The sequence below is a fragment of the Pan paniscus genome, chromosome 2, assembly GCF_029289425.2.
Source record: "Pan paniscus chromosome 2, NHGRI_mPanPan1-v2.0_pri, whole genome shotgun sequence".
Lineage (NCBI taxonomy): Eukaryota > Metazoa > Chordata > Mammalia > Primates > Hominidae > Pan > Pan paniscus.
This window is the reverse complement of record NC_085926.1, coordinates 183,925,567-183,947,992: the sequence shown is the minus strand read 5'-3', so window position 1 is coordinate 183,947,992 and position 22,426 is coordinate 183,925,567. Positions and strand designations below refer to the sequence as shown.

General features: G+C 41.5%; 1 protein-coding gene across 1 annotated transcript in view; it reads left to right on the top strand.

Annotated features, from left to right (window-relative positions):
* The window catches only part of ETV5 (ETS variant transcription factor 5), a 63,298-nt gene that overhangs the window by 32,358 nt on the left and 8,514 nt on the right, over positions 1-22,426 (top strand). The window contains exons 8-11 of the mRNA XM_003806618.5: positions 10,762-11,021; positions 12,351-12,410; positions 19,368-19,436; positions 19,615-19,784. Of these exons, the coding sequence (XP_003806666.1) occupies positions 10,762-11,021; positions 12,351-12,410; positions 19,368-19,436; positions 19,615-19,784 (559 nt within the window). The remainder of the gene's footprint in view (positions 1-10,761; positions 11,022-12,350; positions 12,411-19,367; positions 19,437-19,614; positions 19,785-22,426) is intronic.

Genomic DNA, 22,426 nt, shown 5'->3' with positions numbered 1-22,426 from the left:
TACAAAATCTTAATAAATTCCTACATCATTTAATCCAAAATGTGTCTTTTTTGTTTTGCTGGGTGTGCCGTATCTGTTCAGTTGAATAGAGTAAGCTCTTTGAGGATAAAAACCTGTGATTTAGACTCCTTTCTTTAGGCCACATTTAGCCTTGTATCTTATTTGTCCTCAGTATATGTTTATTGATAGTGATAAAAGTTTGCTAAAGTTACACCGTAAATAGCTAAAATGTAATCTAGTCAAAAGTACACCCTTGCCACACACGGCGGCACACACCTGTAGTCCCAGTTACTTGAGAGGCTGAGGCGGGAGGATCACTTGCCCTCGGGAGTCCTGGGCTCTGTAGTACACTATGCCGATCTATCAGGTGTCCACACTAAGTTTAGTATCAATATGGTGACCTCCTGGGAGTGGGGACCACCAAATTGTCTAAGCAGAGGTGAGCTGGCCCAGGGGTCAGAAACAGAGCAGGTCAAAACTCCCATGATCTCATTGTGCCACTGCTCTCCAGCCTGGACAACACAGTGAGACCCCCATCTCTAAGAAAATAATGAAGAAAGAAAAAAGTACATTCTTAATGTTTTATATAGTCTTAGCATGTAATTCTTCACAACTCAATTTATTTTTAGAAGATAAATACTGTGTTTGAAAGCCATGATTTATACCGGTGATTTCCTCCCCACAAGGAGAGGGGAAAAGACATGTAATTTGACATGTTCAGACATGTGCCACTTATCCTGAAAGACCAGCTGAAAAAATGTTTTTTCCTTCAGCCTTCCCAATCTTGTGAGTTTTCTCATTGTGTTATTTATGATGTTTACATGTGCTGGGTGGAGGAACTTAGAAAAATATTCCTATAGTACTGGCCGTATATATTTTTGGCTTTTATTAAACCATATCTCATTATATCTTGAGTTGAGGAAAGCCCTGCAATTCAACTGAAGAAGCTCCACTAAGAAAAATGTATCTCTAAGAATTTTGGAATACACTGCTTTCTCACTTACTTGACATCAACCAAAGAGGTTAAAACCCAAGAAGCAGCAACATTTAAGAAAATGCTCCTGTACTAGAAGAATCCTCTGCTTCTGGATAGCCCCTAAGGGCATCAGTATTGTGGTAGGCTAGCATGCTGTAATTGACAGAACAAAATGTGTCGTGCTGGAGTCATCAGGAAAAGGTCAACTGGGTAGTGTCTTCTGAAGGAGGAAACAGCCTAAGCTGTTTGAGAATGTCAAGAACGTCTGCTTCAGTGGTTATTATTGAGGATTCAGAGCTTAAAGGGATGGGCTAAGTTTTCTGGAATTTTGATTTAACAAAAACTACCAATTCCTTAAGGAGGCTAGATAAATTAAGAGATTTTATATACTCGTTTTTCCTCTTGTTTTTTCTTCCTCTCTTAAAGTTCATTACCCTTAAAGTCAATTGCTATTCATTTTTTGTCCTTCAGATTTTGTAGTACAATAATTTTTAGAGAGGAATGAACTTGACTGTAAGTCACATTTGTAGCCTGGCCTGGAATAAAGTGAATGTGCCTGATGCATCTCTTCTCCAAGTGCCTGTTAATAACATGTTGTGTATGGCAGCACAGATTCACTTTGGGATCTGAAACTGAGTTTCATGGATGCTTAATGGAACCTTCTTTGACAGACTGAATGATGTTCTTGTAATGGTTAGAGTGCGTAGGTTTTTTTTAGTTCTGAGTCTTAAGAGGGTTTGTTGTTAGCATTTCATCATGTTTACTGTAGGCTTCTTGTTACCTTTTAACAAGCTAAAGGACATTTCCTTTTATCCCCAGTTTACTGAAAGTTTTTTAACATGAATAGAGGTTGAAATTCATTAAACATTTATACTGCCTCTTTTGGGGTGATCAAATAATTTTCTCCTTTAATTTCTTAATATGGTGAGTTACACTGATTTATATGAAACCAACCTTGCATTCTTGTGACAAACCTAACTTGTTTATTCTTTTTTTTTTTTTTTTTTTTTTTGGAGACAGAGTCTAACTGTCGCCCAGGCTGGAGTGCAGTGGCGCCATCTGGGTGCATAGCTGGAATTATAGGCGGGCACCACCACGCCCAGCTAATTTTTATATTTTTAGTAGAGACAAGGTTTCACCATGTTGGCCAGGCTGCTGTCAAACTCCTGACCTCAGGTGATCCACCCATCTCGTCCTCCCAAAGTGCTGGGATTATAGGCATGAGCCACCATGCCCAGCCCTAACTTGTTTATTCTGTATTATATTTTGTACATTGCTGAGTTTGGGTTTTCTAATATAAATATATAAGACTTCCACATCTGTCTTCATGATTGAGAAAGTACATAATTTTTCTTTCTTATATTGTCCTTGCTAGGTTTTAGCATTAAGGTTATACTCATCAAATGAGTAGAGGGTGTCTTCCCTTTTCTATATTTTAGAACATCTCATGTGAAATTGGAAGTCTTTATTCCTTGAACTTTTTGAAGAATTTACTGGTAACACCATTTGGGCCTGGCATTTTCTTTGTAGGAAGATTTTTAATTACTGGCTCAGTGTCTTCACATTTTACAGTTTTGCCCTGGATTTCTATTTAGTTGAATAAATATAATAAATAAATTTTTCTAAGAAGTTGTCCATTTTGTGTGAGTTTTAAAATTAATTGACATAAAGTTATCCATGGTGCCCTTTCTAAAATCTCTATAGCATCTGTAGTTGTCTTTTTCATTTTTGATATTATTTATATAGACCTTTTTTTTTCCTTAGTCTTGGCAGACAATATTGTCTTCAACAAATCTACTTTTGGCCTTACTTATTCTCTCTCGGGTGTTTTCTGTTTCATTGATTTCTGCTCTCACTAAAATACTTTATTCTTTGTTTTCTTTGGGTTTATTCTGTTTTTCCAACTTATTTGTTGTATGATTAGCTCACTAATTTTTAGCCCTTTTTCTTTATAATATGTAAGCACAAAACCATATAAAATTTCTCTTAAGGCTGGGGTGACTGTACATGGAAGTTTGCCAGGTCACTTATGGTCTGTCTATGCCTTGTTTAGAAGTGATTGCTAATAGCTTCTTCTTGCACTCTCCAAAGGATCCTGGTTTGGACAATCAGTTATTTGAGCTCCCTACCCAAGTTCTGCTTTAGATACATTGCACAGGTTCTGATTTGCAGTATTTTAAAAATTCAGCTCCAGGTATTTTCTATTATTTCTTTCAACCTTGGAGTTCTTATATAGATATGTTTCTTAATTTCTAAACGTATGAGATTTTTCTGGTTGCCTGGACTATATGATTTTTATTATCTCTCATCCAGAGAGTATTTTAAAATGATTGTAGAAACAGTATAGGCCAGTGGCTCTGGAGTTGGACAGACTGACAGATCTGGGGTTGAATCGCCGCTCTGCTGCTGTGTGACCTCAGGCAGGCACTCAACTTCTCCAAACTTTGGTTTCTTCGTCTGAAAATAGGATAATAGATACCACACAGAAGCGTTGGGTAGATTAAATAAAATCACGCTTGGACAGAGAAGGTGTTCAGTAAATGTTAGCTTCTATGACAATTTTACTTTTTGAAAGTCACTTTTATTTTACACAAACTATACTAAAGGACACTTCCTTAAATGATGTAGGTATCGCAAACTGAGAAACTTCATTGTTTAATGTTAAGTTTTTAAAATGTAATGCTGCCTTTCTCCCTAATCTTTTCATCATCACAGTAATATTTTTTGTTTTGTTTTGTTTTGAGACGGAGTCTCACTCCATCGCACGGGCTGGAGTGCAGTGGTGCAGTCTCGGCTTACTAAAACCTCCCCCTCCCGAGTTCAAACGATTCTCCTGCCTTAGCCTCCCTAGTAGCTAAGATTACAGGAGTACACCACCACACCCGGCTAATTTTTGTATTTTCAGTAGAGGTGGGATATCACCATGTTGGCCAGGCTGGTCTTGAACTCCTGACAGGTGATCTGCCTGCCTTGGCCTCCCAAAGTGCTGGGATTACAGGTGTGCACCACCACGCCCAGCCAAAGTTATTAATGTTATATCTACAACTAATACTTTCACCATCTGATATCCTGGGGGCATGTCTTAGTTTCATCACCATCCCTCTCCCATATTTGATCTTGAGAAGTCAGACAGACAGGCCTACAAAGGACATGCTTTTTGTTCCTTATCTCTCAATGTCTTCTCACAGTTTAAATGGGCCCATTTGAGTCTCAGCAATGTTGGCAGGCCTTATGGAGTTGTTTCAGAGTTCTTTGGTGTACGTTTAGGGACAGTGTCTGGCTCTTCGTTATATCGCAGGAAAATAAACATCATTGTGAAGTTGGCACATTGCCACCTCCAATAAAAATCAGCATTCTCTTTCTGAAAAAGGAGAATGGATATTGAAAAGACAACCAGTGGGCTCCTTTGATTTGTGCATGGTTTGTGTGTGTCATAGTCTTCCAGTTCCTTAAGATCTTCTCTTTTATTTGCATATCTTTTTTTTTTTTTTTTTTTTTTTTGAGATAGCGTCTCACTCTGTCACCCAGGCTGGAGTGCAGTGGTGTGATCTTGGCCTCCGCCTCTCGGGTTCAAGCAGTTCTCCTGCCTCAGCCTCCCGAGTACCTGGGTTTACAGGCATTCGACACTGCACCTGGCTAATTTTTTTGTGTTTTTAATAGAGACAGGTTTCACCGTGTTGGCCAGGCTGGTCTCAAACTCCTGACCTCATTTAGGGAACTCACATGGTGATCTGCCCACCTCGGCCTCCCAAAGTGCTGGGATTACAGGCCTGAGCCACTGCTACAGGCTGACGCCTGTAATCCTAGCACTTTGGGAGGCTGAGGTGTGTGGATCACTTGAGGTCAGGAGTTTGAAACCAGCCTGGCCAACGTGGTGAAACCCTGTCTCTACTAACAATACAAAAAAATTAGCCATGTGTGGTGGCAGGCGCCTGTAATCCCAGCTACTTGGGAGGCTGAGTCAGTAGAATTGCTTGAACCCGAGAGGCGGAGGTTGCGGTGAGCCGAGATCGCGCCACTGAACTCCAGCCTAGATGACAGAGCGAGACTCCACGTCAACGGTGAAACGGTTACAGGTTTCACCGTGTTGGTCAGGCTGGTCTCAAACTCCCGACCTCATGTAAGGAACTCACAAGGTGATCTGCCCGCCTCGACCTCCCAAAGTGTGGGGATTACAGGCCTGAGCCACCGTGCCCGGCCATATTTGCATATCTTCTGATTTTAGCTTGGGAGTTGTGGGGAGAAGGTGGGGCAGTTGAAGATAATGTTTATTGAGAACTTACCAGTGTTATAACAGGGCCAGGCTTATAACATACATTATCTTACATCATCTTTACAAGGTATCCTGGCTGACCTTATTTTTTTGGAGAGGAAACTGAGGCTTCAGAGCGGTTAGATAACTCATCCAAGGTCACACAGCTACTGAGTGGTAAAGGTTGGACTTCAGCCTAGGATGTTCTGACTTCACAGCCACAGCCTCTTACCCAGCTGTGCTGCTTCTCGATTTTCCGTCTTCTTCCCTGAGCCTTAACGGAAGTACTAGTGCATGATGTTGATTTCTTGGCAGATTTTATGTATCATCTCTCAGCTGGCCTTTAAACGGCCACTGCTTCACCTGGCACCCGTAATCACTATATAGCTTCCGTCAGATCCTTTTCTCCTTTTTTTTTTTTTTTTCCTGTGAGCATTGTGTTTACTTTGTGTGCTGGCAGCAGAAACCAGAAAGGAAATGCAGAAAAAGCATCTAACGGTTTTCATAACGTAAACCAAATGTTGGGAGTGTGGGTGAGCTCGTGGGAGGAAAGGTGCTATATAAATCTGACAAATAAATAAATAACTAGTTCTTTAAATAAACTGGCACCGAAAAAGCCTTAAACTGTGACCTATTGAATTTAGGCTTATTCGGAGTCAGAAGTCTCCCTTTGCTCACCAAATGTGAGTTCCTTACACGTGCACTCTGTTGGGCTAATGGTGGGAGTGGATGGAAGGGAGGAGGTTAAGGGGAAGAGGAGGTTTGGTAGGAACCAGGCTGTGCCTTCACTGAAAGTGATTGCCTGCCTTGGTAAATTAGAGGCATCTTTGTTGTAGCTGTATTATGTATACAACACATTCTTAGATACTTCAAAAGGACTGGAGAAGGGAGGGTGGTTCAAGTGAAGGTCAGTGAGTAAAGTTCACAGGATGCATTTTGAGGACAAGGACTGAATGACTTCACTAATCTCTGCACATAAAAGACATTATCAGCAGCAAGCTCTGAGAATCTTTCTTCCAAATATGTTGGCTTTGTGACCTACCCCTGAGATCCCCCTTGGCCACTCCCGCTGTCTCAAAACAAACCAGTACGGAACAATCCCAATTATAGAATCTGTTCTGCAGATCACAGGCCTCTAAGCTTTGCGCATCCTTAAAGTTATGCCGCGGGGAGGGGATGAGGTTGCTGGCTAGTGCCCATGTGGAAGTACCTTTTCCTGAGCAGGCCATACCAGGCTAACTCTAGAGTTTCATTCTGGAAGGTGAGAAGATGAGCACTAAGCGGAAGTGAGGCCACCAGCCTGCCAGCTGCAGAGGCTCTGGTTACAGAACTGAGCGGCACATGCCATCTCGGAGCTATCAAAGGAACTGATTTCTGGAGGTCACCTTCGAAGGTGCTGGGATGGTGGCAGAGGGGAAAGGGAGAGAAAATGGAAGGCATTACTACCATTCCTTTCAAGTAGCACAAGATGTGGGCACTTTACAAAAATAAGGCCTTAAGAAAATATCTTCGGCCGGGCGCCGTGGCTCACACCTGTAATCCTAGCACTTTGGGAGGCCAAGGCGAGCAGATCACTTGAGGTCAGGAGTTCGAAACCAGCCTGGCCAATGTGGTGAAACCCCATCTCTACTAAAAATACAAAAAAAAATTAGCCAGGCATGATGGCAGGCACCTGTAATCCTAGCTACTTGAGAGGCTGAAACAGGAGAATTGCTTGAACCTGAGAGGTAGAGGTTGCAGTGAGCCGAGATTGTGCCACTGCACTCCAATCTGGACAAGAGCAAGACGCCATCTCAACAAAAAATAAAAAGAATATCTTCATCAGCTGGGTACCGTGGCTTTTGCCTGTAATCCCAGCAAACTTTTGAGAGGCTGAAACAGGCAGATCACTGAATCCTGGAGTTCAAGACCAGCCTGGCCAACATGGTGAAACCCCGTTTCTACTAAAAATCCCAGCTACTTGGGAGGCTGCGGCAGGAGAACCACTTGATCCCGGGAGACGGAGGTTGCGGTGAGCTGAGATCGAGTCACTCGAGTCACTGCACTCCAGCCTGGGTGACAGAGCAAGACTTTTCTTTTTTTTTTAAAAAAAAAAAAAAAACAACTTCGTCTCTCTTTTCTGAAAGAATTCCCTTTAGGTTTGCGGCATGCTGCCGGTGCCCATGTTCTAAACATCAAGTGTAAACCTGAGATGGGAATTTACACTTCTTCAAAGACCATTGAAAGGTTTCTTGAAGAAGTTCTGCCATAAGGCATTCAGTGCCCCGTGAAAGGCTATCAGCCCACTGAACCTTCAATAATTGGTAAAACTTGTTTAAGACATTGGCCAGGTGGATTCTGAGGCTTTTGATGTCTGGGATAAAAGGATAAGTACATGTAAATTGCCCAGTAGTTTTCATATTATAAAATGATCTTACCATGCTGCTTTAGGTAGAGTAGTAAAGGCAGTATATTGTGCTGTGCTATACCCTGATGTAAACAGTGTTCTATCTGTACACAGATCTCTTCAGTTTAAGATTGTAAATCTTGATGTTCTAGAAATCTGCTGGCCACCTGTTCCCACAGATTGATTCAAATCAAATTCAAACTATTTTATTAAAGCTATTCAAGAATTCTTTGAATTAATAGAATTCAAGCTAAAAGTAGAGAATAAGACCTTAATATTACAGGATTGTATTATTTTTCCTTGAAGCTTGGCTCCTACTTTCTAACTGAGGGTATATATTCACAAATGCTTTTCTTTATACACATAGATTAGTGCTTCCTGTCTGTTTCATGGACTGAGGGTCACACATCTCCAACCTTCCACAACCACCTTCCTAAACTCTATAGTCTGTCAATTATGGCTGTGGCAGAAACCATACTTTACAGACATGATTGTATTTCACCATTTCAGAAGCATTTGGAGGATAATACATCCCCATGTCACAGATAAGCAAACAAAGCCAAGCAACTTTGCCTTTGGTCACTTCCCTACTAAGGCATGGCAGGCTTTCCCTTCTACACTGCACACCCAACAGGGAAAGGGCAGCTGGCACACATCTGGATTTATCTGACAGCTGAAGAGTGTTAAGGAAACTCGACTAGTAGCAACAGGTTTTTATTCTATCTTGTTAAAAAACAGTGCATATTTATTATCAAACTATAGATGAGCAAAAAAAGAAAATCACCTAAAATTATAACCACCCCACAGATAGGCAGTGTTAATATCTAAATGTCAGTCTTTCTGTGGTTTTATATGACACCATACTACTACTTTTATTTTTGCTAAGCTTTGATACTCTACGTACTGTTTAGCAACCTTCCTTAATATGTCAAAAATAGCTTTCCAAGACCTTATATATTTACATATTATGTAATTTCTATTGGTTGCTTTCAACCAAATGACTGTATCATAATATATATAGCCAGTTTCCTTGTTAGACAGCTGCATTGGTGACCATCTTTGTAGTTATACCTGATCATCTGTGACTGAATTGCTGTTCAGGTACCTGGCACAGAATTAGTAACTGCCTGCTCATCTTCCAAGTTAAAAGGAAAAACACTTCTCTTTTGACTTTGTTACTTTTTTAATTACTAATGAGTTAAACTTTCTGTTTATGACCATTCCTGTTCTGTAAGGATATTCCTGTTTATGTCCTTTGCCCATTTTTTTCCCTCTTGAGATATTCATCTTTTGTTAATTTCTAAAAGCTCTTTATGCCAACAATGAGATTCCTGTATCTGTGGAGATTTTTCCTCAGTTTTACTTTTGGTTTTGTTTCTGGTGTTTTCTGACTACTACAGATTCTTTCCCCCTGGTTTGATGTGTTTCTTTTGGTTTTGTTTCCGATGTCTTTCTAAGTTACAGAAATTTATACAGTGAGGTATATCCAGGTTTATCTTGATGATTTCTGCTGTTGGTATGATACTTAGGTTTTCCCTCACTCCCAAGTTTTGTAAGTTTTCATATATATTTACTTTCATATTATGGTTTCACTTTTTTTTTTTTTTTGAGACGGTCTTGCTCTGTTGCCCAGGCTAGAGTACAGTGGCGCAATCTCGGCTCACTGCAACCTTCACCTCCTGGGTTCAAGTGATTCTGATGCCGCAGCCTCCTGAGTAGCTGGGATTACAGGTGCACAAAACCACGCCTGGCTAATTTTTTTAGGTTTTTTTGTTGTTGTTTATTTTGAGACGGAGTCTCGCTCTGTCACAAGGCTGGTGTGCAGTGGCGCTATCTCAGCTTACAGCAAACTCCGCCTCCCAGGTTCAAGCGATTCTTCTGCCTCAGCCTCCAGAGTAGCTGGGACTACAGGCGCGCACAACCACATCCAGCTAATTTTTGTATTTTTAGTAGAGACGGGTTTCACCATGTTGGCCAGGATGGTCTCAATCTCTTGACCTCGTGATCCCCCCGCCTTGGCCTCCCAAAGTGCTGGGATTACAGGCATGAGCCACCACCGTGCTGGGCCAATTTTTTTGTATTTTTAGTAGAGATGGGGTTTTGGCACGTTGGCCAGGTTGGTCTTGAACTCCTGACCTCAAGCGATCTGCCCGCCTCAGCCTCCCAAAGTACTGGGATTACTGGCATGAGCCACAATGCCTGGCCTGGTTTCACTTTTTATATTGGAACCTTTAATCCATACGAAATTTATTTTGGTGTCTGTATAAAATGGGGTCTAACTTTTTTCCCCAACTAATTTGAAATGCTCACCTTAACAAGTAGTAAATTTTGGAATATACTTGACAGTTTTTGGCTTGCCATTAAATTCCTTTGACCTGCCAGTCTCTCAATTTGTTGTATTATTGTTTTAATTATTGAAGTTTTATGACATATGTCAATAGCTAGTGGGTCCTTAGGCCTTTTCAAAATAAAGTTTAGAATCATTTTGTCAAGTTAGTTGGGAAGGCATTTGCTTTTATAGATTAATTTTCAGTGAATCAATAGCTTCAAAGTCCTAAATATATTCTCTTAAATCTTTTTTCTTTCTTTTCCTCAGAAAACAATTTTGAGATTTTATTCTTATATGGCCTATAGGTTTCCTGATTATTCCTAGGAATGTTATGTTTTTTATTGCTACTATGAATGGGATTCTCTCTCTTTTTTCTTTTTAACTACATTTTCTAACTGGTTAATTTGTATTCAGTCTTTAAAAATTCCTTCTATCTATAGGTGAGAGAATGGATGAACTAGTGAACAAACATTTATGTATATGTTAGTGCTATTTGCAGATAATTGGTCTCATATATTCAGATACATAATCTGGCCCATCTATACAGATAGACTGTGCATAAAATATACATACATGGAAGATAAGAGGCTACCACATCATTGCTTTGATTTTTTTTTTTTTTTTTTTTGCCACTTCCTGACTCAAGAGCTTCGAAATACACAATGTAATTTTGGGAAGAGGGTAAAATGCCCAGAAATAAGCATTATTAAGTACTTTGCAAATAATTTCATTAATTGGAACTTCTAGTCCCCAGTGCTCGATCATAGTAGGTATTCATCAAGTCTTTGTTCAACATGAAAACCTCTTTCTTCTTACAGATTTCAGAGACAACTGTCTGAACCCTGCCACCCCTTCCCTCCTCAGCCAGGAGTTCCTGGAGATAGTCGCCCCAGTTACCATCGGCAAATGTCAGAACCTATTGTCCCTGCAGCTCCCCCGCCCCCTCAGGGATTCAAACAAGAATACCATGACCCACTCTATGAACATGGGGTCCCGGGCATGCCAGGGCCCCCAGCACACGGGTTCCAGTCACCAATGGGAATCAAGCAGGAGCCTCGGGATTACTGCGTCGATTCAGGTCAGCATCAAATTGTGCTATTCTTTGCTTCATTCTTGCATTCTTCTGTCTCGTTATTCAGTGTCTTATACATGCAGGGCCTTGGGGACAGGAATTTTTATAAGAATTTTTTATAATTTTTATAAGAATTGCCCTCAAATAACTTAGGAGCTAGTAGAGCTGACATGTTTATGCACAATGGAATACAAAACAAAACAGAAAAGCTATGTAAGTGGTAGGAAGTGCGGTAGGCATTCAGAAGTGGTATGAAGTACATCTCTGAGTCCAAGCCTGGAGAGTGTTGGGGTTCAGTTTTGGATGGAATTTGCTCAACCTTCTCTGAGATAATACATAGATTGATCTATTCAGGCACCAGTTGGTTATGGGAAATGCTGAGGAAATAGGCAGAAGGGAGAGACCTGTTGCTTTATGACAGAAAAATTACCAAGTGTGAGGTAGTGATCGTGTGTAAACATTTCCATCAGCATTCCTCTGGAAAGCTTTGATGTATTTTTCTCAGGAGTAGCATGAACAGCAACATTTTTTCCTTTAAGACTGACATTTTGATCTGTCCTGATGGGTTTTGCACCCCACTCCACTCCCTTAAAGCAAGACACTCAACAGAGGTTACCATATCTGTAATTCTTTGATCTGAGTTGTATTGCCAGGGTGATGGCTCATCCCACATGGACACAACTCAAATTACTGTCTTTCCTCTCGATGGACACTGATAACATGATGGCTGAAGAAGAGATCACTTGAGTGTGGTTTGGTTTCAGTATGACAGCCCCAGCATGGCAAAAATGGACCAAACTGCAATCCTCTACCCCTTCCAGTGCTGGTCCTGGCTTCCTAACTTCAGGTCCCCTAATCCCTTTGGCCTAAAAATACTCCCACCTGTTGGAGCAAAATTGGATGTGACCACCAGCAGTAAAGGGGAGCAAATTAGAAAAGATCTAAAGCAGTCCTCTTCCCGTTCCCACCCTAACACCCAGGAGTCAGCATGGGCAAGAGGCCAGGCTTGGCCTTTTGAAAGCCAATATTTTTTCCCCTGCCATTGGCTCTTTCACCAGATTTAGTGTTAACACATTTCTAAAATAAGTGAACAATGAGAGTAAAACATCTTTTTTTTCCTCCCGTGACTCTTGATTAGGAGAGCCTGCCTTTCAGATGGTGGGTTATGGTGTTTGCCATCTTGCTTATTGGTGTGGCACCTCTTTCCCAGGACAAAGCCAGAAAGACATGACCCCAGAGCAGGAAGTTTAGGGGCTTTACCAGCAGTTGACCGATGTGCTGTTTCTGCTGCAGAAACTATTGACAGGATTGTGTCCACCTTTGCTTTCCTTTCAGAAGTGCCTAACTGCCAGTCATCCTACATGAGAGGGGGTTATTTCTCCAGCAGCCATGAAGGTAAGGAGCCTGCTTTTCTTTCCTCTTCTCTCCTCTCTCCTCTCCTTTCTTCCTTTCTTTCTCTCTGCCTTTCTTTCTCCTACCTTCCTTCCTTCCTCTTTCTTTGCTTGACTAATACCCAAGCTTAAAATTGCTCAGTTTCCAGGCTAAGATTTGAGATCATAGTTTAAACCTTGCTTAGCTCATGAATATGAGAGCTGATTTATTGTAATCTTCAATTATTTTGCACGCAGGGTTTCAGGCATGCCCCTAAGCCCTGTGAGGGCTGCCATTTTCATTAGCAATGACCCCAACTTTTTAACAGTATAGGACAATTTGGAGAAAAAACAAACCCACCTTATTTCCACATTTCCAGAAATGGAGGTTATGTTTATATAACACTATCAGCTGAAACTGGAATTTAGGAGTTATGTCAGTGAGGGTGGTTTTTATATGTTTTACAGTTATGTCAGTGAGGGTCCAAGGATGTCTTAGAGTTTTTAAAATGTGTCTCTACGTTTTTTACTTAGTTTGAGTGCTTGGGTGGGTAACTCTTCATTGTAATTATTATTATATGATAAATGGTTGCCATTTTTAACATGGGAGGGAAATTGAAGGTATTCTTCACCAACCTTGAGGGGGCTGGTGGGGAAGTGAGCTAGCAGGGGGTAGGGAGTACTGGGGATGGGAGTGGAGAGGTATGTTATGTACAAAATGCATAATTGAAGGACACAAATGTTTTCTCATTGGATTTTTAAAAAATACCTCAAAGGAGAAACATGAGAACAGATATAAAGCAGTTTACCCACAAGCCTGGATTATCACATATCCTAACATTTATTTTTATGTGAAGATGATCGTTTTATATCAAGGGTGTATGCTGTCTGCTCAAGTTCTTGTGCCCTATCCCTTTGGGACCAACTTAATTCAGTAAGTCTCTGAGATGATCTCACTCTAATTAGGAGCAGGAGCAGTAGGCAAGGTTGAGCCTGTGACTTTGCCTTCATTAGTGCTGACCTACTAATTAGGGTGAAAGTAATTGGGAACAAATAAGATGCATAAGTGCTCCATAGCATATGGCTTCAAGGAAGTGGTCAGAATGGAGCTAGAATGTCAGTTTCTTGGAGGAGCTTGCTTTTTTTCATTTTTTTTTTTTTTTTGTTGTTGTTGTTGTTGTTGAGACGGAGTCTCGCTCTGTTGCCCAGGCTGGAGTGCAGTGGCATGATCTCGGCTCACTGCAAGCTCTGCCTCCTGGGTTCACGCCATTCTCCTGCCTCAGCCTCCCAAGTAGCTGGGACTACAGGCGCCCGCCACCATGCCCGGCTAATTTTTTGTATTTTTAGTAGAGACGGGTTTCACTGTGTTAGCCAGGATGGTCTCGATCTCCTGACCTCGTGATCCACCTGCCTCGACCTCCCAAAGTGCTGGGATTACAGGCGTGAACTACCGCGCCCAGCCTAGTTTTCTTTCAAATATAAACTTTTGTAGCTTATTTTTAGCACAAGCAATAAATACTGATTACATAAAATTCAGAAAATACAAACAGACAAAAAGATGAAAATTAAATCTCACTGCCCAGAGATAACCATTAACTTGCTACATAGTCTTTCAATCTTTGCTGTGCATATGTAAATATAGGATTATACAGATCGTATAGGACACATTGTTTTATAGTCTTTTTTTAAACAATAGTCATTAACTCAAATTGAACATTTACTGTGTTTCAGACACTGTTATGTGTTCTTTAGATGCATAAATTCAGTTGTTTAATTCTCATAGCAGCCCTATAGGATAGATATTTCTGGGTTTGGTTTGGTTTTGTCTTTTTGAGACGGAGTCTTGCTCTGTCGCCAGGCTGGAGTGCAGTGGCGTGATCTCAGCTCATTGTAACCTCCGCCTCCCGGGTTCAAGTGATTCTCCTGCCTCAGCCTCCCAAGTAGCTGGAATTACAGGCGTGTGCCACCACGCTCAGCTAATTTTTTGTATTTTTAGTAGAGACGGGGTTTCACCATGTTGGCCAGGTTGGTCTCAGTCTCTTGACCTCGTGATCTGCCTGCCTCGGCCTCCCAAGGGATAGATGTTTCTATTTGCCCCATAGGGTAATGAAACCGAGACTCAGAAAGGAGAAAAGATGTGCCCAAGGGCACGTGGCTGTAAGAGTAGAGCCAGAACTCTAAGCCAAGCCCTGTGGCTCCAGAGCCCATACTCTTCATCTCCTTCCATATTTCACAGCCAATGTCATCTCTATAGCACCCAACATTACACTGTGATTTCCTCATTAATGGCTGCACAGTACTCATTGCATGGGGATGCTTTTAGCTAATCACCTGTTGCTGAAAAGTGGGTACTTCCAGGTTATTCTCAAATTCCATGAACATTCATCTAGCTAAGTGTTTTCTTGTTCTCTTGATTCTTGAAGTTAAGTTTCTGAAATTTCTGGGTAAAGGAGGGTATGACATTTTTTAAGGCATCTGCTGCCGGTTTTTGTGAGGGTCTGTTTTGTTGTTGTTTTTAGTACATTGTCACAGATTTTTAAATTTTACGATTTATCTAAAGAAGTAATTAGATGTGAATCAAAAGGAAGAAGGGATCCTTTTGTTGGGGGAGGATAATCGGGCTTTTAAGCTCCTGCATAAATGAATGACAGTAGCAAATCAATGGGCTCATTTGATGGAAAGGAGCCCTTGTAGGGACTGAGATCATGCTTGAGGGATATGAAAGGCCTGGAGAGGTGGGCTCAGAGCGTAAAGTTACCCTTCTGGGCAAAGGCTAACTTGGGATGGTGGATTGAGGAGTTCCCTTCGAAACATTGAAACAGGGAAGTTTTTTTAGAACACCTTCCCCAGATGTATGTCTTCTTTTTCTCAAATGGATTTCTCCCTAAAGATTTAAAGCAGTGTGATTCCCAAAATCTGTGGCAACAGCTTCACCTGGGACTTTTTAGAGATGCACATTCTCAGGACCCATCCCAGGCCTACTGAATCAGAACCCCCAGCGGTGGGGCCCAGCAGCCTGTGTTTTAACAAGTCCTGCAGGAGATTCTGATGCACCTTTGAGTTTGAAATCTACTGAGTAGTAACGGTTCTCAAGTTTGGTCAAACATTGGAATTACCTGAGGAGCTTCTAAAAATGTAGATTTCCAGGTTTCCTCCAGAGCAATTAAATCAGAAATTCTGGAGTGGGACCCGGGCTTTAGTAGTTTCTAAAGCTCCCCAGGTGATTCCAGTGTGCATCCAAGGTTGAGAACCACTGGTCTCTGTCATTTTAAATGAAAGTCAAAAGAGCTGATACTCATGAAGCATTGGGTGGCTTTTATAAGTGATTAGTTCATAAGAGCGGTGTTTATGGGTAGCTGCTTCGCACTCACTTGGTTAGATGGGAGACCGAGTGTTGTTTCACTGGGTACCCTGTGATGTTCTGAGTAAGTGTCCAGCCCTGGAAAGGAAGGGCTGTCTCCCGGACACTGGCTGTGATGGGCACAGCTGCATGGGGCTCTTTGAGGTTCCTGAATGTTTCTACAGAAGCAGTTGATGTCTGCAGCAGGCAAACTAGGAGGGAGTGGGGGAAGAGAGGGAGGAAAACATTTTGCATAATTACAACATTTAGGAAAGAGCATGCTCTTAAGGGAAATATTTTTAGCAAGGCATTGGGTTGCTTACTACACACAGACTATCTGGTGCATTTGTGTGTGTTTTCCCTCCACCCTTTCCCATTCCTTTCCCTGACTTCACACACATCAAAGAAGTTAGTTTCAAAGAATCCAGCATTTTTAATTGTTCTAAATTACCCTGACATGCTTTTCCTATCCTTATACAGGCTTGACCACAGATGCCTGTGAAACAGTTAAGGAAACAAGTGTTTCTGATTGGCATCTGTGATTGCTAAGATAGCCATCCTGCCTTAAGTGTTCACCTGGAGTCCTTGCATAATGTTTTGAGTCTTTCGTTTCTAGTTTGCCCCTCAAACAGGTCTTCCTTCCTGCCACCTTCATTTGAGCGATTAGATGATTGTGGCCACAACTGATATAACTGCTGGCTCAAATTCAACTGACTTAAATTTCACTTAAACCAATAGTATCTTCCAGATGGTGTAGAGGACCACATGTGGCGACGACTAGAAACCACAAGATACACCACAGTGATACTTCTTATAGGCAGACCTTCATCTGATTAGTTTTGAAAACCAAACTGAGAATTTCTTCTAGATGTAGGTGGTTGTGTTTTTTTCTACGTACTGTGAATGTATTTTTCTTACCTTAGAGGAGAAGAACTCTGAAAATAACATGGCAAGTTTGACAGATATGTAAACTTGAAGTAGTTCGCTTGTAATGACTTTATAATAAGACCATTAAAACATCACCGGAATAGCAAAATACATATGGAAGATCAGGAAATATGTAGCTTCCTGGCAGGCAAGGCAAAATGTTTGAAGCATGGTGGATTATGAAAGTCTTGTTGGTAATACAGAGTACACCAGTTGGTCAGAAAAGTCAGTTTAGTGCCAAATTGGAAAATAAATTGATCAGGAGTCATTGAATCCCTGACTTAAAAGTTAGCATTATATTCTTAAATATTTTTTAATGAAGACTATAAAACTTCTCATTTATTCAAATATTTATTTAGTACTTACGTGTAAGGTGCCATGAGGACACTAAGATACCAAGATACGATCCTTATCCTCAAGGAATTTAGAATCTTTGGTGGAGGATATAAGATCAAGCTCTGACATTATTCAGTTAATTTCTTAATAGCACTTACCACAATGTACAATGACTATGTTTATTTTTTTAACTACCATTTATTACACACTTATGTACCAGGAGCTACTCTTGGCACTCTGGTATAAAGATAGAGAAATAGATCAGTTGAATGATACTAAATTAAACTCTTATGACAACACCATAAGGTAGGAATTATTATCTGCTGCAATGAGGACACTGGAGCCCAGATATTAATTTATTCAAGATCGCACAGCTGACTGGAGTCCATCAGTACTATGCCACCTCTCATTTCTTTTTCTCCTTTATTGTCTGTCGCCCCCAGTTGAGATGCAGGCTCCATGAGAACAAGGACCAAGTCTACATTCGCCTGGCTACCTACTCCCTTCTAGCACAACGCCTGGCATAAATACTTAGTGGATTAAATAATATATAAATGACAATAAAATAGACTTTGATGTCGTTAAGCAACAGAGAACTAATGCTTAGGGCTGAGAAAACAAAAATGAATAATATAAACCTCAAAGCAGTCTCGGTTGTGCAGAGTTTCTTCAGTCCCAGGCCTCTTAAAAATGGTGCTGGTCCTGCCAAGAAGCTACTTGATCTGGGTTGACTGAAGAAACAAAGAATGGTGAAATTATACCTTGGGACCTTTACTCGCGGATTTTTCCTTTCTTTTTTTTTATTTTTTATTTTTATTTATTTATTTTTTTTTTTTGAGACAGAGCCTCTCTCTGTTGCCCAGGCAGGAGTACAATAGCGTGATCTCCACCCACTGTAACCTCCGCCTCCTGGATTCAAGCAATTCTCCTGCCTCAGCCTCCCAGGTAGCTGGGATTACAGGCGCCCACCACTATGCCCGGCTAATTTTTTGTATTTTTAGTAGAGACGGTTTCACCATGTTGGCCAGGCTGGTCTCGAACTCCTGACCTCAGATGATCCACCCATCTTGGCCTCCCAAAGCGCTGAGATTACAGGCTATTTGTCTTCAACAAACCAATCTAAAATCACTTATTTCCTACTCCTCCGTAAGCCACATAGCACTTGTTATTATGGCTATCCTCATTCAGAACCCTTAAAGCTTTACAGGTGCAGTCACCCTTATAATTGCTCATGGAATTATAATTGCTCACCACCATGCCCAGCCTCGTGGATTTTTTAAGTCGCAGTGAATCCTTCTCAGACTCTAATGGAAGTCCTTCATTGCAGAGCCTTTTCACCTGCCTGCCCCCGCTGCATTATCCAACACACACAGACCTGTAGTATGAGCCAGGTGAACTAACAGGAAAACGGAGCACAGGGAAGCACTGCTTATCAGACAGGAGCCCTTGGGGCATTCTCCTAAGACGTGTGCTGGTAAAGGAATATGCACTGGAGACGTTACACCTTGAGACAGGCTGAACTACAAGGAGGGATGTGACCCCATCCAAGTTATCTGTTACCTGGCTTTGATTTGAACCACCAATCTTGACAAGGTGCCTAGCGACATGGTGGTTAGCACTGAATGTATATTAGGGGTTTGTGGATGAAGACTGTCAGGCCATCCTTCCTTCTTGAGCCCTTTAACTTTTTGCCTTGCCTTCTTTTATTTCCTTTGCATGTGTTGTTGGGCCAGTTCCTCCTTGACCTCTGTTTTGTCATCTATACAGTGAATTTGTTTCATTGCTAGAAAGTCTTTTCAGATCCTCTCCACTGTTTGGTAATAATACCTCCAATACTGCTTTCGAAATCCTCTACAGGCCCAAGTCTTTATCCATTTTGGCAACATTCTTTACCCTTCAGGCTCTTTCGTAATTGAACGAGGTATGTGAGTAGCTTGGATGAGTTAATAGGAAAGGTTGAAATTAATTTTAGCTAAAAGGAAAATGGCACGTCTGTGTACAGATCAACCAAATCCATCCAGCTAGGCCAACTGAAATAGAGATGTGTTTCCAGCTGTAAAGGCTTAGTCAGAGCAACATTGATCCATGCAGACCTCAGAAGCAAAATGCAAAGGAACGTACTGGTGACTCAGCACTTCCCTGCAGTCTTAGCTGTAAAAGCAGGAATTGATGCTGCTCTGACTGAGGCGCAGGTGATTACATCAGAATTGGAATGCCTAAGCCCTCTTGAAGTCCCTGAAAATTCAGTCTGCCATAGATACAGCAGTAGGACTTAGGATCTGAAATGATAGGATTGCACTCTAGTCCTTAAATCCATAGTTTTAGTACAACACAGAATTTGTTAAGCAACGTAGTCTTTCTTTTTAAATTCTCTTTCAGGTTTTTCATATGAAAAAGATCCCCGATTATACTTTGACGACACTTGTGTTGTGCCTGAGAGACTGGAAGGTAAGTAGCCCCATCCAAGGTTTGTTGCCAGGTAGAGGTTTGGAGGTGTCAGAACACCTCAGCCATGACTCTCTTCCCAAGTCCAGTGATTAAATCAGCATGAACAACTCCTTTTTGTCCCAACCACCTGAGAAACTTAGGACTAAGCTATTGTGTGATGTGTCCTTGTCCCAAACAGGCAAAGTCAAACAGGAGCCTACCATGTATCGAGAGGGGCCCCCTTACCAGAGGCGAGGTTCCCTTCAGCTGTGGCAGTTCCTGGTCACCCTTCTTGATGACCCAGCCAATGCCCACTTCATTGCCTGGACAGGTCGAGGCATGGAGTTCAAGCTGATAGAACCGGAAGAGGTATGCACTGGATGCTGGACTCAGACGGGTTTTGATTTGTTGTTGTTGTTAATGTTTTTTGTTTAGATTTCCATTGAGGCTTTTTGTGTCAAGTCTGCTCTTCCTTCTCATTCATATTCTGGCCTGGCCAGTGGGCTTGGCTGTATCCCTCCTATTAATGGGACGGTTTCTAATACATGGACAGGCAGAGTTCTCCACTGTAGAATACATGAAAAGTATTTGTAACACTTCTGCAAAATTTAGGGGGCAAGATCATGAAGACTTATATTCAAGTAGGATATGCTCTCCCTCTTGGAAAGTCTTTTTCAGGTGCTGTTTCAATGATACAGACTTGTTTTGGTCTTAGCCCCTGTAGGCCATAGTCTATCTCTGAGTCTACATGAACATACTGTATGACATTTTGACAATATATTACAGGATACAACTACCCACTGTGTATTTCAAATGGCTGTAGCCTGGAGAAATAAAATTATCAGAGGTGGCCCAATCTTAATGAGCTTAGACTTTTTTTTTTAAAGGTGTGTTACGGCCGGGTGCAGTGGCTCACACCTGTAATCCCAACATTTTGGGAGGCTGAAGCAGGTGTATTGCTTGACCCCAGGATTTTGAGACCAGCCTGGGTAACATGGCAAAACCTTATCTCTACAAAAAATAAAAGAAAATAAAAATAATAAAAAATTAGCTAGGCATGGTGGTGTGTGTCTATAGTCCCAAATACTTGGGAGACTGAGGCAGGGAGGATCGATTGAGCCTGGGTGACAGAGCGAGACCCTGTGTCCAAAAAAATAAAATGAAAGTGTGTTATGTGACATCACAATAGAGTAGTTGAGAGATGATACAAACCTCAGTTATTTTAATAGGAAAAAAACACTGTTACTGTTTTTGTGCCCAGAACAGAAATACACTGTTGACAGAACCAGTACCGTTTCTTTAGTGGAGAAGACACACCCTAGAATCCTTTTCCTGAATATCACATAACAAAGTAAATTAAATCAGGCTCTCAGTATAGCATATTCTAAAGGGGTTGATTTTTAATTTCTGTTTGATTTAGAATCTAGAGAGATTATAAATGGAACAGAAATAACTGCCCAAAAAAACTGACATATGCTTCTTTTAGTAGCATGTTCTTAGGCATATAAATTAAACCAGCAGATCAAAAGGCATCTTTGGGTTGGGTATAATTAAATTGGGAACAACACTCTTAGACACTCTTAGAAAGCATTTGAACGAGAATTGCTGTTTTCAGTGTTCAGTTAACTCTAGGACTCGCTTTAGCACACCAAAGAAATACGCTGGCATGGGGTTAACAGGAGGAGGTAGCAACCGGGGACTTGGTTTGGAACAAGAAAGTGGTCTAAAGATTCAAATGGGAAAAGGAGGAGAATGTATGGATTAGAAATTTATGAAGAATCCTGATTGATAGGAGAAGGCAGACTTCATTCAAGGCAATTAGAAAACAAGATATGCATATGTGTTCCCTGTTTTATATTCACTCACGAGAATGGAAATGTGTCAGCATCTCTAGATGGACTAATTAAACAGCTTCTATTCGGTTCAGTCTACCTTCAGAGCTGGAGTTGAGTGCCACTGTGTTAGTTTAGTGCCTACGTGTTTTTTTCTGGCTGTGTAGAAATAGAGCCATGTTTTAGGCTTCTAGCATCCCTACAGAGCCATCCACCCCACCGGACCCATGCCTCTCCTCACTGCTTTCTGAATAACGTGGCCTGGTTTATGTGAAGTTTGAGAAAAGCATGTCACCTAGGTTCACTGAGGCTTTCTGAAAGTAGTTCTGTCATGTGGGCAGCCCTTATTGATTTATCTTGTTTCACAAACAGGAGCTTTTATTATTTTATTGCCACTGCCTCGGGCCTAAGCACAGGCCGTCCAGCTGCAGGTAAACCTGGTTATGATCCTTCGTAAAGCTGTTATTGAATCTTCTGCACTCCTACCAGTGGCATAGAGAATGATGAACAGATGGCAAAGGGCCCCTGCTTTCTTACTTAATAAAGAAACTAATATTAATACAGAATGCTCATAAATGCCAGGCAGCCAAGTCATGTGAGAAGCCTGTGGTGTCCTTGAGCCTCCCTCGGTTGACCGGGCAGCTTTGTTTCTTCAGGAAATGGTGCTTTCCACCCCACCTTGAAGTCCCCAAGCTTTCCCTAAGCTCCAAATGTTCCTTTCTCTTCACCCAGGATCAGTTGGGTGCCACATGTGCACGTTAGCCTCAGGACAGGTGACATTTGCTGAGCTCCCCCCGCCCCTCTTTGTATACCTGTGAGGGCCCTGTTCTTGTTAATGTCAGGAAGATACCAGCTTCTGGAAAATGCTGTAAGAAGTCGTCATGGGGGAGCTTGAAGGGTGAAGCGGAGGAGGAAGCTGTTGGGACGTAATTGTAGGCAGCTGTGTGGCTGAGTAGTGCACTCTGGGTAATGATCCATAATATCCATTACACTGTGCATGGAAATTGTGGTTTTAGAGCTGCGTTTTGGCAGGCCCCCTAATCAAATGTCTTTTGATAGTCATCCAGCTTAGCACCCTCTCAATTATGACTGACTCGGCTTTAATCTGGAGCCATTTTAACTGTGAATCTGCATTAATGAATATTTTGGGGGGTAGGGTTGTTTGTTGAACATGTGGCA